Genomic DNA, 16,883 nt, shown 5'->3' with positions numbered 1-16,883 from the left:
GGCCTTGGGTTGGGGTCACCGCTGAGTGCCCACCCTACCCAGTGTGTCTGGGTGTGTCTGTGTGTACCTCTGCAGGGGCTGCTGTGTCGGTCGTGGGTTTGGGTCCGTGATCTTGGTGTTTGTGATTGTGACTGTGTCTGTGAATGGCTGTGTGTGGCTGTGTGGTTGGCTGTCTGGGTTGGTGCTGGTGTGTGTATCTCTATGGCTCCATGCATGACCAAGTGCATATGTATGCGCTCGAGGGTCAGTGGTGCTTGTTTGTGTGACTATGTGTCTGTTTCTGTGTGCTGTTGTCTCAGTGTGTGATTGTGTGCTTGGGAATCTGGGTTTCTGTATTTGATTGCGAGCCTCAGTGTGTGTTTATGTGTCTACACAGTGTGTCTAGGATTTGTGATTGTGTGTCTTTGTTTCTGTGTGAGTTTGAATTGGTGTGTGTCATGTGTATTTGTGTAAAATTGTGTGTCTGTTTCTGTGTGTCTGTGACTATGCTGTGTGTGACTGTGTGACAGTGTTGGTGTGTGACTCTACTGACACATGCAACTGTGATGTGGGCTGTGTGTGGCAATGGTGGTGTGTGTCTATGTGATGTGTTGTGTGGGATGTGGTGCTGTGTGTGACTTTGTTGACATGTGGGCTCCTGCGGTGTGTGATGTGTCATGGTGTGTGTGTGGCTGTGCTGGTGTGTGCATCTGTGCGATGTGTGCTGTGTGGGACATGGCGGTGTTCGTGCCTGGGTTGGTGTGTGGGTCTGTGTGGTTGTGCTTGGCAGGGAGAGAAGGGAGGAGGGCCCTCGCCTGCCCAGCGCCTCTGCACACCGCTTCGCTCACATGCGCACACACATTCGGTGCCATGGCTGCGGGCGGTAGAGATGGGGGGTGAAGGGGGGGTGGAGGAAGCAAAATAAAATTAAAAATTAAAGCTTGCCTGGAGTCCCCATCCGCACCGCGCCGGCCGGCGGGGAGGGGCGGGGGGTTGTGGCTGCTCCCCCTCCACAGCCACTGGGGCTGGGGCCGTTTGTCCATCTGTCTGGCCGTCCTACCAGGCCCTGTTCGGCCCTGCAGCCCCAGGCCCCGCAGGCCCTGCTCCCTCCATCGGTCGATCAGCGATCAATGGGGCCAGGGGGGCGCCAGGGGCAGGGTGAGATCAAAGGGACCCCAAGAGACGGACACCGGGACAGAAACAGAGACAGAGACATGGAGATGGAGACATGGAGACAGAGACACAGAGACAGGAAGATGGGGCATGGAGACAGACAGATGAGACAGAGATGGGGGACATGGGGACAGGACAGGGACTTGAGGAGGAGGAGATATGGAGATGTGGAGACAGACACGGGGTGTGGAGACTCTAGATATCAAAACAGAGCGATGCAGAGACCCAGAGATATGGGGACCCAGAGACGTGGGGACACAGAAGTGGAGACTATGTGGGAACCAAGAGACAGGGAGGTGTGGAGACCCAGAGACGGGAGGGACAGACGGACAGGGACAGGGCGGCAGAGGTGATGGGCATGGGCAAGGGGTCCAGGTCCCTGTGGGGCCTGACACAGGATCAAGGCTGGGCACAGAAGTGGCCACAGAGACCGCGAGATGGCAGAGACGCGTGTGAGACATGGCGGGGGGAGCGTGGGAGCAGGGCCCGGAGCGCCGATCCCACGGCTCCTCGTTATAACGTGTCCGGAGGAGGCGGCGGGGAGTTGAAAGCGTCGGGAAGAGAAATCAAAACCAACACGGAAATGAGAGGGGCCAATAGGGGGTGGGGGCGGGGGGAGGAAGGAGGGGACCCTGAGAGGCAGAGAGAGCGGGGAGGTGGGAGAGCGATGGGTGGGGGAGAGGTGTGGGGGAGCGGGGCTGCTGAAGAGACGACGCGGGACAGGGACAGGGTGGGGGCAGAGACAGGAGAGACAGAGATGGTGGAGGGGGAGGGAGAGACAGAGATAGTGGAAGGGGAGGGAGAGACAGAGACAGAGATGGTGGAAAGGGAGGGAGAGACAGAGACGGTGGAAAGGGAGGGAGAGACAGAGACGGTGGAAAGGGAGGGAGAGACAGAGACGGTGGAAAGGGACACAGATGGTGGAAGGGGAGGGATAGACAGAGACAGAGATGGTGGAAGGGGAGGGATAGACAGAGACAGAGATGGTGGAAGGGGAGGGAGAGACAGAGATGGTGGAAAGGGCGGGAGAGACAGACGATGGAAAGGGAGGGAGAGACGGACAGCAGAGATGGGGAGAAAGTCATAGAGAGACAGAGATGGACACCCTGGGAAGACGGAGAGACAGACGGGAAAGAAGCAGGGGTGGGAGACACAGAAACAGGGAAGAGACTGAGTGGTGGAGGAGGAGATGGAGAGAGGGGTAGAGGGCAGTGAGGTGGGGAGAGAGACCCCCTAGGTGGAGGAGAGAGTCAGAAATGGAAGGGAGATGGTGGGGGGAGACTGAAGGCAGAAGAGACCAAGTGATGGGGAGAGACAGAGATGGAGAGGGAGAGATACCGAGAGACAGGGGGCAGACGGAGAAAGATGGGGAGACAGGTGTGAGAACAGAGGGGGCCTCGGACAGGGGAGGCTCCAGGAGGCAGATGGGAGGTGGGAGCATCTGGGGTTGGGGCCTCTGTGGGGAGACCGGGCATGTCTGAGGGGACATGGGGTGTCTGAAAAGTCTTGTCCAGTGTCCAGGGGGTAGGTGGGGCTCACGGGGGAACAGTGTGGGCTGCCAGGGTCTGAGGGGTTTGGGGGGGCATGGGAGCAGTGGGGAGTATCAGGGTGTCTAAGAGGAGTGGATTTTTGAGAGCATCTGGGGGGTCTCCAGGAAGAAGGTGCTCCAGAGGTGGGGTCTGAGGGTGGCAGTGAGGGGCTGAAGTGCCTGAGGGGAGGGGTCTCGGGAGCGCGAGGGCAGCGTGTGTCTGCGGAGGGGTGTGAGAGGGAGTGGATTCCAAGGGTGTGTGTGTGGAGGGAAGGCGCAGTGTGAGGGGGAAAGGTGCGGGGAGACTGGAGTGAGGAGGAGATGGAGTATCTTAGGGGCGTAAGATATCTAGGGAGAGGGAGTGTCTGAGGGAGGGGGTCTGGTGGGGGAGGCAGATGCGAGGGGAAGGGGTGTCTGAGGAGGGAGGCAGATCCAAGTGGCAGGGGTCTTCAGGGTGAGCAGCAGGTCTGGGGTCTGTGGAGGCCTCCTGCGGGGCGCTGGGGGCTGCCCTGTGGGGTAGGGGACTGGAGGAGGCGGGGCTGGGCCTGCCCCCTGTCCTGGGCCGCTGCGGTCGGGGCTGCGCAAGGGCTGGAAGAGCCCGCCTGCTGGTCGTCCGGGTGGGGCGGGCGTGGGGGCAAGTTTCAGAGCAAGATAAATCTGGGGCAGCCAGAGAGAGAGACAGAGGGAGACCCNGGGAGCGGCTGGTGACAGAGCGGTGCCTGCGGGAGGGAGTGGGCAGAAGGGATTGCGGGGAGAGGGCAGCGGGCTGGGGTGGGGACATGGGAGAGGGGGAGGCCCCGGGCAGCGCCCCGCTGGCTGACCTGTGTCTGTCTCTCCTGCCCACCCCGTCCCCGTGTGTCCGTCCCGGCCTCTGCAGGGCCGGCTCCGCCATGGACTGTAGCTGCGTCTCCGACCTTCTCTTCGCCCCGCCCGCCCTGCCGGCTCTCTGGACCCCCGGTAACTGGCCCGGACCTCCCCCATTCCTTCCTCCACCCCTCAGGCCTCCCCAGTGAGCCGCACCCCCCTTCTCTCCGTGTCTCCACGTGTCTCACTCTAGTCCGTGGGTCCTTCTCTCTCAGTCTTGGTCAGAGTCCCCCAAATCAAACCCCTTCGGAGAAACTTGGCTAAAAACTTCGCAGCCAGATTACCCTGCCACCTGCCTGCTGGGATATGTGGGTCTTCTGGGAGGGTGGGCAAGGTAAGGAGGTGAGTGAGGGGTGAGGACAGAGGGGCCCGAGGCCGGGCATCCCTGCCATGCACGTCTCAGCCTGCTCCCATGCCAGACCTGCGGGGAAAGAGAGCAGGGACTGGGCTGGAGGGGGCACTGAGGGGTTTCCGGGGAGGGGGAGCATGGATGGACAGATGGACAGATGGCACTGCCCAGTCAGGGGGACGTGCAGGCATGACCCAGCCAGTCCGAGACCCAGGAGAGAGGACAGCTTGCTCAGAGTGGAGGTTTGGAACTGGGGGTGGTGGACGGTGAGGCTGGTCAGACACCATGCCGATGTGCAGCAGGAGGGGTGTGTGTGTGTGAGAGAGACAGAGACAGAGACTCTGTGCTTGGTTATTTGGGGTCTCATTTCAGAGTGTGTCCCTGTGTCACACTTGTGTTTTTAGAAGGGGTCACACTGGGAGAATGTGTCTGCACAGCCTTTGTGTGAGCTTGTCTATTTGCTTGTACGTGCCCATCTGAGGCTACTTGAGTGTCTCTGGGCTGGGCGTGTCTGCATTTTGGGATGGGGGTGTCTGCCGGCTCCCGACTGTACCTCTGACTGAGTGGGTGAGGAGCCTTTGCCTGTTTCTTGCGGTCTGTCTCGTGGTGTATGGTGTTCCGAATGGATGTCTTGGTGCATTTGGGGCTGTGGGGGGATGCGTCCATGGGCCTGTGTTGGGGGCTGTGTCTGGTTCTCAGTGTAGGGTCCATGTGTGCATGAGTGAATTCTGGGGGTTTGTCTGTCACATGTGTGTGTCTGCCTACTGAGTTTGGGGGTCTTCTCTCTAGCTGTGCCTGTGCCTCATAGGTACGACATATTTGAGGGTGTGCATTCAGAGACAGATGGAGTTTCCGGGTTGGGTGTCCCGTTGTCACCTTGGGGTCCTGTGGGTGTGTCTGTGATACAGGTGCCTCTCCAATAGGACGTGTTCTGGGTGTGGAATGGGTCAGAGCTGGAGTCTGGATCCAGCCCTGTCATGGGAGGTAAGAAAGACCCAAAAATGAATTGAGATAAAAATTATCCCTCAAGAAGGAGACTACCTGGAGCTCCCCGGGAGGAATGAGCACCCACTTTTATACACCAGGCAGCCTGCGTGTGACCCTGTGCCCCCTTGCCTTCCACCTCTGAAGTTCTAAACCAGAGAGGGTAAGGACCTGCCCGTAATCACACAGCAAGTGGACATGGCGATGCTGGTCTCCCCTGCCCTGGCGCACCGCAGCCTCCCCACTCCTGCACTGCTGCCAGCTTTGTATGGACTCACTCTGCCTTCTATTTTCATGCCTGGGTCTGGGGTCTCTAAGGAGGGGGAAGGGGGCATAGGATGTGGCATAGGAGTGAGCACAGAATTTGGACCCAGGGCTTGGGGCCTTCTGCATGGGAGGCGAGACTTTGGGGTGCCCAGCTCCTGGGGATATGTGGACAGTGGGGTACCACCCTCTGCATGTGAGACATGATGCTGAGCCTGAGCCGTGCGGTGTCAGTAGCTGAACACATGGCGTACCTCTGCTGCTGCGGGTTTGGGGAAGGTTGCTCTATGACATGCTGTCACCCTGTGTGTCTGAATGATATCTCGGTGCTATGTTCGCCGTCTTCCATTGCTACAGTGTGTTCTTTGCGGTATCTGGGGGTCCTGTGCTCTTTCATGCCATCTATGCTTGTTAGCAGGGTTCCAGTCTTGAGGATGTGTAATTGTGTGCTTTGCCTGTGGTGTGCCACTGTGGGCGTTTGGATGACGCTGACCTTGAGTCTTGGGCAGCCCCGTGTCTGCCATGTCAGCCTTGGGTGCGCCTCCAGCATGCGATATGGCCACTCCGGTGTTTTGCTGTCCAGTTGGCCTGTGTGGTGTTTCAGGCCCAAGTGAACTGATGTCTGTGTGACACTGTCCTCCGTGCGGCACTATGCTGCTGTGCATGCGCAATCACACACCCTGTCTGTACTGCCTCTTGGACAGACATGGCATGGATATGGGCTGACCAACTGCTCTTGGACTGACATGGGCATGGACATGGGGTGGAGGGGACACACGGATGGGAAAGGTATAAATACACAGGCAGGTACAGACATGCACACAGCCCCAGCCTGGATATGCCTGGATATGCCAGGGTGGGTCAGTGGGGGGCTCTGGGGAATGCCAAAAGGTGGAGCAGGGGACAGGGAATGGGGAACAGAGACAGCAAGAGCTGGGGGCAGTGCAGGGTACAAGAGAGACCAGAGACCTCTTGGGGCTGCCTGGGGTCAGTGGGAAGACTAATGCTGTTGGGGAAGGGGTGCCCCCTCTCCCATTCCTCCTGTCATGGGTGCAGGAAGCCAATCCCTCCTACCTCCACCTCCGGATGCTGAGCCTGGGGGAGCTGTGCTAAGGTAGGGGGTCAGACTGGTACCAACACAGCATCCCTGGATGACTGGGTTCTTGCCCATATTTGGATAATTTGGGGACCAGACACCAGGGGAGGAGGTTTGGAGAGTGGAAACCAGGTCCCTAAAGATGCCTGAGGCTGGAGGAGAACTAGATGCCTCTCAGGTTACTGAGTCCAGCAGGACCCAGAGCCCTGGACTTGGCATCCTGACTCCAGGCCACTCCCTCTCTCCTGTTCCCAGGGTTTGCCTTCCCGGATTGGGCCTACAAGCCAGAGTCATCCCCTGGCTCGAGGCAGATCCAGCTGTGGCACTTTATCCTGGAGCTGCTGCAGAAGGAGGAGTACCAGGGCGTCATCGCCTGGCAGGGGGACTATGGGGAATTTGTCATCAAAGACCCTGATGAGGTGGCCCGGCTGTGGGGCATTCGCAAATGCAAGCCCCACATGAATTACGACAAGCTGAGCCGGGCCCTGCGGTGAGGACGGGCTGGGGGCTGGATCCCAACTTGTCCTTTCCCCCCCACTGTCCCTCTGGTGCCCCCTCTGCATCCTGGGGCAGGTTCCTGCTGGATCCCACAAGGCACAGGGCTGTGCGTGAGTAGCCATCATAGCTACTTGTGGGTGGAAGGAAGGCAAGGAGGAAGGACCCCTAAACCTGGGCTTTGGAGTCTCGCAGGGCAGGGTCCCCACTCCTGCCTCATCCCTTCCTTGCCTTGTGATCCCTGTTAAGGGACTTCTGTGAGCCTCAGTTTCCCCAAGTTCTAGTGCTCTGTACATCGTGCCTGGGACAGCACACGCATTAAGAAACCCCAGATCCCGCCCCAAGGCTCCCCCTGCACCTCCCCAGCACCACCGCTCTCCCCACAGTTACTACTACAACAAGCGGATTCTCCACAAGACCAAAGGGAAGAGGTTCACCTACAAGTTCAACTTCAGCAAAGTTGTGCTTGTCAATTACCCGCTGCTGGACATGGCGGCAGCTGCCACCGGCTCCCCACTCTTGCTGACCCCCAGTCCCTTCGGGGGGGCCCCAGGGCCAGATGCTCCTCCCCTCACCCCTGAGGTGAGTCTGGGTATTGGGGTCCTGGAACTGAGGCACTTGGTGCCCACTCTGGGGAGGGGACAGTCTGAGCAGGGCCGCTTCCGCCACTCCCTCTCTAGACCCTGCAAACCCTGTTCTCTGCACCACGCCTGGGAGAGCCAGGGACCCGGACACCCCTGTTCACCTCCGAGACAGATAAACTGCGTCTGGACAGCCCTTTCCCGTTCCTGGGCTCTGGTAAGAGCCTGGAGGTTGTGGGGTGCTGGGGGCACGGTGGGAGAAGCTGCAGGCTTGAGGGAAGAGGATAAGAAAAGACAAGAGAAGGGATGGGGAAGGGGGCCCAGGGCCAGGCTGTAGGATGTGTGTGTATGCATGCATGTGTGTGTGTGTGTGTGTGTGTGTGTGTGTGTGTATAAAACCCAGAAAAGGATGTGAGGTGAGGGAGGGGAAATGAGAGGGGGACAAGGGCTTTCAGGGGTGCCTAAGGAATGGGACAAGTGGGGGATGGGAGGAGATGGAGTTGGGGAAGCTGTGTGAGGGGGTGAGATGCTATGTAGGAGGGATGCAGGGAGATGGGGTGGGATATGGCAGGGAGGCAGCCCCCTTTGCTGGTCCCCAGGTAGGCAAACACCCCAGCCTGACCTACCCCTGTGCCCCCCAGGTGCCACCAGCTATTCCAAGCCCCCTGGCCTGCTGGGTCCTTATGGCCGCGCCTTCCCCGAGTACCCCTGGAACTTTAACCCGTACCTCACGGGCCCCTTCCCCAAGCTGCCTCCCTCTCTCTACCCCCCGCACTTCTACCCCAACCCTCTGGCCAGTTCCCTGAGCCACCTGCCCTCGGCAGGGGCAGGGGGAGGCCCCACAGCCGCGCCTCTGCTGGCCTCGACAGGGGAGGGCCTGGGCCCCGAGCGCCCCTCGGGCCTGGCAGCGGCCCCTCGCCTGGCACTGCCGGGGGCTGGGGGTCCAGAGGCTGCCCTTGGTGGGAAGGAGGACAGCGACTCGGAGCTGGAGATCACCGACGTCAGTGGCTGCAGCTCTGACAGCGAGGGCGATGAGGCTCTCCCGGTGCCCCCCAAGGCAAAGGCAGGCAAAGGGGGGACTGGCAGCTGAGCCAGCAGGGGGCAATGGATTCCGCTGAGACAAGGACCAGGGCAGCCGCCCGTCTGCCCTTGATGCCTGGCCCAAGGCCCAGGACCAGCCCTCAGCACCTCACGGGTCTGGGCATGTTGCTGCCCCAGTCTCCTTCCCCAGCCCCAGAGTTGAGGTCTCACTTCCCCCTCCACAGAGGACAGAGGGAATGTGATGGCCTCCAGCCTCCTCCCCAGGCTCCAGTTTGAGGGGGGTCCCCGCCTGGCCCCACTCCCAAAGTGCAATATGGCGCCCAGCCTTCCCCGCCCGCCTACCCCTGTGCTGTGCCCCAAGTGTTTGTGTGGCCGTGTCTCCAACCCCCCTGTGCTGGCCCCAGTCCTGACACCCCCCCACATAGGCCCCCCTGGGGACAGGGAGCTCAGAGCAATAACCCCGCCCCCAGCCCCCACCCAGGAGGGGCCCCCTTCCCACCAGCTCCCCTTGATCCCGACAGTCACCTCCAGAGAGTTTACTACAGAAATAAAAGAACAGAGAGTGAGACTCGGGGTGCCCAGTGCTGAGCATGGGGGATTGGGGGTGGGCGCTGGAGGACGGTGTCAGGGGGACGCCTCATACCCAGTGTGTGTGCGGAGTGCCTGGGGAGTAACGGTTCAAACAAAGGAATGAATGAATGAATGAACAACTAGAGGCAGGCGCAGAGGCACAGACCCAGCAAGTCGACGCCAGACAGAGTTCCAGATGCCACGCCAGGCCCCACCACACTCTCACACACAGATCTCTTCTTAGATAATATATATTAAAAAATAAACCTCCAATTCAGGGTATAAAAACAGAGCGAAGGCACTTGGGGTGGGGAGTGGAGGGGTGGCCCCCACAGGCAATACTGAGATGGCCTAGGTCACCGTGGTGCCCTCCGGAATGAAGCCCTGTGTCCCCCAAGCAGAGGGCAAGAGGGAGAGATGGCTGAGGCTCATGCAGGGCCAGTGACCCCAGCTGGGCCCCTCCCAGGTGTGGCCCACAGCTCCCTCTCCTCAGGCCCGCAGGGTGTGAGATGCTGCGGCAGCTGTGTGGGTGGGGGGGGGTCCCTCACGTCCTCTCCCCGATTCCTCTCCTTCTTGCAAAAGGCCTGGGGGATGTAGGAGAAGAGGGGAGATGGGGAGAGATGGAGAGAGAGACAGGGAGAGACAGACACAGAGACAAGACAGAGCGGAGAGAGAAGGGGAGGTGGGGAGAGGCAGGCAGGCACAGAGACAGAAACAGAGATTATCAGAAACAGAGACACAGAGATGAGAAACACGAGGTGGAGTGGGGAGATTCAGAAAAGACAAAGAGGGAGATGGACAGAAGGGGCTGTAGGGATGCGAGCTCTGGAGGGGGACCCTCCTTTCAGGACAGTGCCCTGGCCCCCAGATCCCCACTCACCTTCCTGGGCAGGGACCTCAAGTGCAGCCAGGCTGGGGGACAGAGTTCCCCCCAAGCTGAGACAGGAGGGGTCGCAGGCGGCAAAATTCCTCCTCCAACTCCTGGCGGCATGGGGGTCATGGATGAGGGGGGCCCCCTCCTTCCCCAGCCCACTCAGGGCACCCCTGGTCCGCCCCGCCCCACCTCCAGCTGCTTCATGGTCTCCTCCAAGCTGAGCAGGTTCTCCTGGATTTCCTGGGTCCGTGCTGGGCTCAGGTCGCCGCCCCCTGGGACCCCATCCCCATCTCGAGGAGGCCCCGCCCCATTGTCTTCCTCCGCCGGAAACAGAAGCTGCTTCAGGGACAGCACTGGCCAGGGGCAAGGGGGGTGGGATCAGGAGACCAGGGGGCTGGGGTGGGATCTGGGATGGGGGATTCCAAACGGCATGTGTAGGGGCTGGAGGTGAGGGTGGGTGCCAGGCAAGGCTGAGCGGATGGAGTTGGGGGATCCAAAGGGAGGTGAAGAAGTGAGGCTGGGTTTAGGGTTGGGACAGGGCAGGAAGGTACTGAAGACAGAGAGATGGTCAGGGAGAGGGTGAATATAGAGTCAAGGAAGGGATGGCGGCTGCAGAAGAAGGACGTGGGCACCCAGGACAGTGGTGCAGGCCAGGTGGGTTTGGAGCATTTGTTTTCTGGCAGCTGGGCGTAAGGAAATTTTTGACAGGGAAAGCCTTGTTCTAGTTGGAACAGAGGCACTGTTTGGGCCGGTGGCTACCCTGGAGGGGCAGGGCTGGGCTACCTTTCCGAAGGGCCGTGGCAGCGAGCTGGCCCTCGGGGCCTGGTCTGCAGAAGGGCAGGAGGTCACTGAGGATTCTCTCGGTCCGGGCTGGGTGGGGGAACAGGGAGGGCGCTCAGGTCCTGCCGGGCCTCCTGTGGATGCCCCTCTTCACCTGTGAGCCCCAACCTGGCCCCTCGCCCAGCATCCCTCTGGTCTCACCATCAGCCGGAGACGTCTCTCGGCCACCATTGCCGTTCTCAGAGCTGCTGAGGAGGGGTTCTCGGGTGCTGAGGGGAGGAAGTGCTGGGTGACCCCACACTCCTGGCCCTGGGGGGCCACAGGGGCAGGGAGACAGAGAGCTGGAGGTGGGGAGGTAGGGAGGTCCGGAGAGAGAGACAGAGGTCGAGGCCGGGAGACAGGGAGACAGAGAGGCCCGGACAATGGAAGACACAGAGGCCTGGAGACAGGAGACAGATGGGGCAGTGGTGGGGTCGGCACACACACACGCACACATGCATGTACACGCTCTCACACACACGCAAACTTACCATACANAGGAGGGGTTCTCGGGTGCTGAGGGGAGGAAGTGCTGGGTGACCCCACACTCCTGGCCCTGGGGGGCCACAGGGGCAGGGAGACAGAGAGCTGGAGGTGGGGAGGTAGGGAGGTCCGGAGAGAGAGACAGAGGTCGAGGCCGGGAGACAGGGAGACAGAGAGGCCCGGACAATGGAAGACACAGAGGCCTGGAGACAGGAGACAGATGGGGCAGTGGTGGGGTCGGCACACACACACGCACACATGCATGTACACGCTCTCACACACACGCACACACACCATACATGCACACACATACACGCACGCATGCATACACATACTACACATGTACGCACAGTCACATGCTTACGTACAGGCACACATACATGTATGTACACACATGCATTCACACATGTGCACACTCACACACATGCACACTCGACAGGACTGGGGTTTGCATTCTGGAGTTGTGGAAGGAAGCCAGCCCTGCCTTCCGGCCCCCCTCCCTGAACCTCCAGCTCTCTCCATGACCCCCCTCACCTGCTCGGGCTGGGCCGGGGCTTAGGGCGAGAGGCAGGGGCAGGGACTTTCAGGGATCCGGCAGTCTCGGTGATGAGGGCACACCAGCTGGGGAGAAAGGCCAAACCCCGGGGCAGTCAGAGCGCCCAGACCCTATGCCGGGGCCTCCCCACAGCCCTCCTGTCCCCGGGAACCCAGAGGCCTGGGCCTCCTCAACCCACACTCAGAACTCAGACCCCCCCCTCACTTCTTCCGCTCCGACACAGTCTGTGCCACCAACTCGTATATCTGGGCCTCCTGGTCCCAGGTAAAAAGGACGTAGAAGGCTTTGTGATCTGCAGGGAGAGGGGGAGATGGGACTCAGAGCTCAGGTCCCCCCAGCGCGTGCCCCTTCCTGAGCACAAGCTGGGGAAGTCACTCACAGTAGCGGTGCTCTCAGGGCTCCCATGATTCAACTCACCACTCACTGTCCACTAATATCCAGGGCCTGATGTGTCCTCCTAAGCGCCCCCCCACACCTCCTTAGGGAATCAGGCAGGTCCCCTGGTCTACCTAACAAAACCCTGCCAGCCACTCCCACCCTCCAGCTGCTTCCAGTGTTTGTGGCCCTGGTGCAACTTCCCAACTGTGTGTTTACAAATCCCTCCTCACTGGGCTCCTGGCCTTTCTTCTTATTTATACAAGACACGCCTCTGTGCAAACACCTGCAGCAGTTCCTACCTCACTTATAAAACCTACTAGGCCTAACCCCGCCCTGCCCACCTCCACCCGCTTCCCAACCTCTTTGCCAGAATGCTGACTCCCTGGCTCTGTAGAGGGTTCTGCTCCCCACTCCACAGGCAGCTCTGCCTAAAAGAGACATCCTCTGCCCTGGGCCATACAGTGGCTGCGCTCACCGGTGGCCACCTCGCGGGTCATGGCAGAGGTGAGCCGCAGCACAGGCCGCAGCATGGTCTTGCCGTCGGGCGTGGGCGTCAGTGTCCGGCTATGGGACTTGAGCAGCAGCCGCTCATCCTGGCGCTGGAGCAGCAGCAGCAGGTCATCCAGCAGCAGCACATGCACCTCTACGGGGTGAGCAGTGCTCACACAGCGCCCCCATGCAACCCCCTCCCCGCCCTTGGCTCACTGCCCCTACACCCTGCACTAGGTGGCTGCCCTGGCACTCACCCACAGCCTTGTCCTTTGTCACCCGCCACGTCAGTGGGCCCTCGTGGACCAATTTTTTCTTGGTGATGTCCAGGTTCTGAGGCAGGAGGGGGTGATGGTTCGTGCAGGTTGGCGGGGGGTGATTGGGGTTGGTGGGGAAGGGAAGGGAAGGGCAGGGCAGTGACCAGGGATGACCACAGGCTGGGGATCATGGAATTGGCATGAGGTGGGGGCCAAAGCTCTCGATCTCTGGGTATATTATGGGATGGGGAGGACAGGCTGGGGACTGTATCACAAAATCCACTGGGCCAAGTAGAGTAGCGGGGCAGGGGAGGCAGGAGGGTAAAGTCACACCTTGAACTCGCTTAGCATGGGGTCGCTGCTCTGCCGAAGGTGGGACAAGTCTAGGCGCCGCTGATAGTCCTTGAGCCTCTGGGGCAGAGACGGGAGCGTTATGGGGACAAGCTAAGTGCTGGGGCTGACCCACAGTGACCCACAGTGGTAAGGTGAGAGCCAAGACCAACTTCTGATGGGAGCAAGCTGAGGGTCGGGCCTAACCGCCAATGACCCTCAGAGGGAGGTGCTGAGGGCCAAGCCAACCCCCAGACACACAGTGACCCTTGAGGGAGACAAGCCAAGGGGTGGGGTGTGACTTCTGGACAGGTTGAGGTAGGGTCCACCCCCTGCTCTCACACCACCCACTGTCCCAGGTGTGGGGCCAGCCCAGGCTCACCAGCAGGTCCTCCATGTCACGCACGGCTTGGTTGACGTGGTGTAGAATTTCCCGGCAGCACTCAGCTGCCAGCTCTACTTTCTCCCGTTCCGTGGGCTCTTCTGCAGGCAAGGGAGAGAGCAGCTCTGGTGAACCCCTGCCCTGGAGGCTCCAGATTCAGCAGCCAAAGTTAGACAAAGGACAGCTGGTTGGGCATGGTGGCTCATGCCTGTAATCCAAGCACTTTGGGAGGCTGAGGCAGGAGGATCGCTTGAGACCAGGAGTTCAAAGCCAGCCTGGGCAACATGGCGAGACCCTGTCACTACAAAAAAATAAAAAAAATTAGCCAGGCATGGTGGTGTGACCCTGGGGTCCCAGTTACTTGGTAAGCTGAGGTGGGAGGATGGCTAGAGCCTGGGAGGTCGAGGCTGCAGTGAGACGTGATGGTATCACTGATGAAAATGAGTGAGAAAAAAAATTAAAAAAAAAAAAGAGGAGAGCCGAGGCCCAGAGAGGCGGGCCTGCGGTACCTGTGTTCTGCCCGATGCTCTGCAGGAGCAGGGGGTACTTGGTCAGCCGCTGCATCTCCGTGGGAATCATGTCCTTCAGCTGCAGACGGCGGCACCGCGGGCGGCTCTCAGCTTCCTGCAGGAAACTGGTGCTAGCGCTGTGATGGCCCAGGCTTCGGGCTCACCCCAGGGCGCAGGCACCTAGGAGTCTGGGTTTCCAGGCCCCTCCTCCTCGGGAAGCTGGAGTCCAGACCCCACCTCACCTGCACGAAGGCACAGAACCGAGGCTCCTTGCGTTGCTTGGCTTTGAGCTGCTCTAAGGCAAACGACTGGCGGCTGCAGAAGCGGGAGGAGATTTTCTGGAACCAGGAGCCCTCAGCACCATCAAACTACAGTGAGATTCAGGCCAGGCAGGTGTCTCAGTGGGGATGGGCAAGAACAGGGCCTAAAGTATGACACGCTGGAAGCCCAGACCCTGGGACTGGATTAGGGTGGGCTCAGGACCCGCCCTGGGCCTGGATTCCAAGTGTCTGGCTGGGAGGAGGGGGAGGGCTGGGCATCTCACCCGGGCCAGCAGCACGTCTCCGATCTCCTCGATGAGGTAGCCACTCTCCTGCCTCCGCTTCATCAGGCGATCGAGGAACAGGGCTGTGGGGGCAGGAGGAAAGGGATGCTCCATCAGGGCTTGGAATATGCTGTGTGGGGCCTGCTGCAGCGTGGTGGGAATAGGGCTGCAGGTGTATCTGTGTCTGCTCTTCAGGGCTGGATGGCGTATCTGCCCCCACCCCATGTGAACCCTGGGGTTCCTGAGCAGGTTGAACCCAGGGCTAGAACAGAGCTGCCCGTGGGGCAGTGGGGTACACAGAGGGACCCTGGCGCTGCACTCACAATGCACCTCGATGAGCTCATCCAGGCTGGGGAAGATGTTCTGCAGCTCCTCCAGGGAGAAGAAGAGGCCGTCCGCCATGGGCTGGAAGAAGAGGTCGTGCAGCACCCGCAGCATGCGCACGTGGGCCGCTTCTGTCACCAGCAGCTCTGCAGGGCCACCAAAGCAGGAAGCACATTGGGGAGGGTGCAGACTAGGGGGCATGATCTCAGGGGCAGGCTAGAGGAATGAGGCAGAGCAGGGAGGAAAGCGTCCTATGTTGGTGGGAAAAAACTCTCTGGCTAGCCACGGTGGTTCACATTTGTAATCCCAGCACTTTGGGAGGCCAAGGCAGGAGGACTGCTTGAACCCAGGAGTCCAAGATCAGCCTGGGCAACATGGTGAAACCCTGTTTCTACCAAAATTAAAAAAAAAAAAAAAAAAAAAAGCCCGAGCGTGGTGGTGTGTGCCTGTGGTCCCAGCTACTTGGGAGGCTCAAATGGGAAGATCCCTTGAGCCCAGGAGGTTGAGGCTGCAGTGAGCTATAATGGCATTATTGCACTCCAGCCTGGGCAACAGAGCGAGACCTTGTCTCAAGACAAAACAGCTGGGCACAGTGGCTCACGCCTATAATCCCAGCATTTTGGGAGGCCGAGGCAGGTGGATCACAAGGTCAGGAGTTCGAGACCGGCCTGGCCAATACGGTGAAACCCCGTCTCTACTAAAAAAATACAAAAATTAGCCGGGTGTGGGGGCAGGCTCCTGTAGTCTCAGCGACTTGGGAGGCTGAGGCAGAATCACTTGAACCCGGGAGGTGGAGGTTGCAGTGAGCCAAAATCACACCACTGTATTCCAGCCTGGTGACAGAGCAAGACTCCATCTCAAAACAAAACAAAACAAACAAATAAAAAAAAACTTCTCTTGGTGGAGTCATTTGCCCTCTTAAAAGCCATTGAGGGGCCAGGTGCAGTGGCTCATACCTGTAATTCTAGCACTTCGGGAGGCCGAGGCGCTCAGATCACGAGGTCAAGAGATCGAGACCATCCTGGCCAACATGGTGAAACCCCATCTCTACTAAAAATGCAAAAATTAGCTGGGCGTGGTGGCAGGTGCCTGTAGTCCCAGCTACTCGGGGGGCTGAGGCAGGACAATCGCTTGAACCTGGGAGGCAGAGGTTGCAGTGAGCCGAGATCGCGCCACTGCACTGCAACCTGGCGACAGAGCGAGACTCCGTCTCAAAAAAAAAAAGCCATTGAGGAGTCCTCAACCCACCGCCTTTCCCTTTTTGCTGTGCCAGACAGCCAGAGTGATGAATGGTCCCCGTTTGCCTGCACGGGCTTTCAGTAATAAAACTGGGAATATCCTTAGCAAATGGGGACAAGCTGGTCATCCCACCCGCCAGCAAGCTTGCAGCTGTGTTTAGTGTCTAACCATCAAGCCACATTATACAGTGGTTGACAGCCTCAGATCCAGGGACCCCCGCAGAAGGCATATGTGTGAGTTTCAGGGGCCCTTGAAATCCCCTGAGTCTAAGTGCACAATTTTGTATGTTATATTCTTTCTGGGGAGAGAAACTGCTATCCTGTCCAACATGATAGTCACCAGCCACGTACAACTCTTTACATTTTCGTTAATTGAAACGAAATTTTAAAACTCAGTGCTCGGCCGGGCGCGGTGGCTCAAGCCTGTAATCCCAGCACTTTGGGAGGCCGAGACAGGCGGATCACGAGGTCAGGAGATCGAGACCATCCTGGCTAACACGGTGAAACCCCGTCTCTACTAAAAAAAATACAAAAAACTAGCCGGGCGAGGTGGCGGGCGCCTGTAGTCCCAGCTACTCGGGAGGCTGAGGCAGGAGAATGGCGTGAACCTGGGAGGCGGAGTTTGCAGTGAGCCGAGATCGAGCCACTGTACTCCAGCCTGGGCGACAGAGCGAGACTGTCTCAAAAAATAAAATAAAATAAATAAAAAAAATAGAAAAATAAAAAAACTCAGTGCTCAGTTGTATTTAGTGCTTTTTTTTTTTTTTTTTTTTTTT

The 16,883-nt window shown here is 59.3% G+C and overlaps 1 protein-coding gene across 2 annotated transcripts in view; it reads right to left on the bottom strand.

Moving 5' to 3' along the window:
- Positions 1–9,159: 9,159 nt before the first annotated feature.
- The window catches only part of ARHGEF1 (Rho guanine nucleotide exchange factor 1), a 20,016-nt gene continuing 12,292 nt past the window's right edge, over positions 9,160–16,883 (bottom strand). For both annotated transcript variants that reach the window (XM_017849850.1, XM_017849851.1), the window contains exons 14-28: positions 14,869–15,015; positions 14,546–14,628; positions 14,244–14,369; positions 14,002–14,116; positions 13,493–13,593; positions 13,114–13,191; positions 12,781–12,856; positions 12,510–12,677; positions 11,861–11,948; positions 11,635–11,721; positions 10,780–10,847; positions 10,582–10,668; positions 9,988–10,151; positions 9,805–9,905; positions 9,160–9,508 (exon numbers count right to left, since the gene is read on the bottom strand). In XM_017849850.1, coding sequence (XP_017705339.1) covers positions 9,822–9,905; positions 9,988–10,151; positions 10,582–10,668; positions 10,780–10,847; positions 11,635–11,721; positions 11,861–11,948; positions 12,510–12,677; positions 12,781–12,856; positions 13,114–13,191; positions 13,493–13,593; positions 14,002–14,116; positions 14,244–14,369; positions 14,546–14,628; positions 14,869–15,015 — 1,472 coding nt within the window. In that variant the 3' untranslated portion in view covers positions 9,160–9,508; positions 9,805–9,821. The remainder of the gene's footprint in view (positions 9,509–9,804; positions 9,906–9,987; positions 10,152–10,581; positions 10,669–10,779; positions 10,848–11,634; positions 11,722–11,860; positions 11,949–12,509; positions 12,678–12,780; positions 12,857–13,113; positions 13,192–13,492; positions 13,594–14,001; positions 14,117–14,243; positions 14,370–14,545; positions 14,629–14,868; positions 15,016–16,883) is intronic.

The sequence above is a fragment of the Rhinopithecus bieti genome, unplaced genomic scaffold (genome assembly GCF_001698545.2).
Source record: "Rhinopithecus bieti isolate Rb0 unplaced genomic scaffold, ASM169854v2 scaffold_33065, whole genome shotgun sequence".
In the NCBI taxonomy this organism is placed as follows: Eukaryota; Metazoa; Chordata; class Mammalia; order Primates; family Cercopithecidae; genus Rhinopithecus; species Rhinopithecus bieti.
This window is presented reverse-complemented; position numbering and strand designations above follow the sequence as displayed.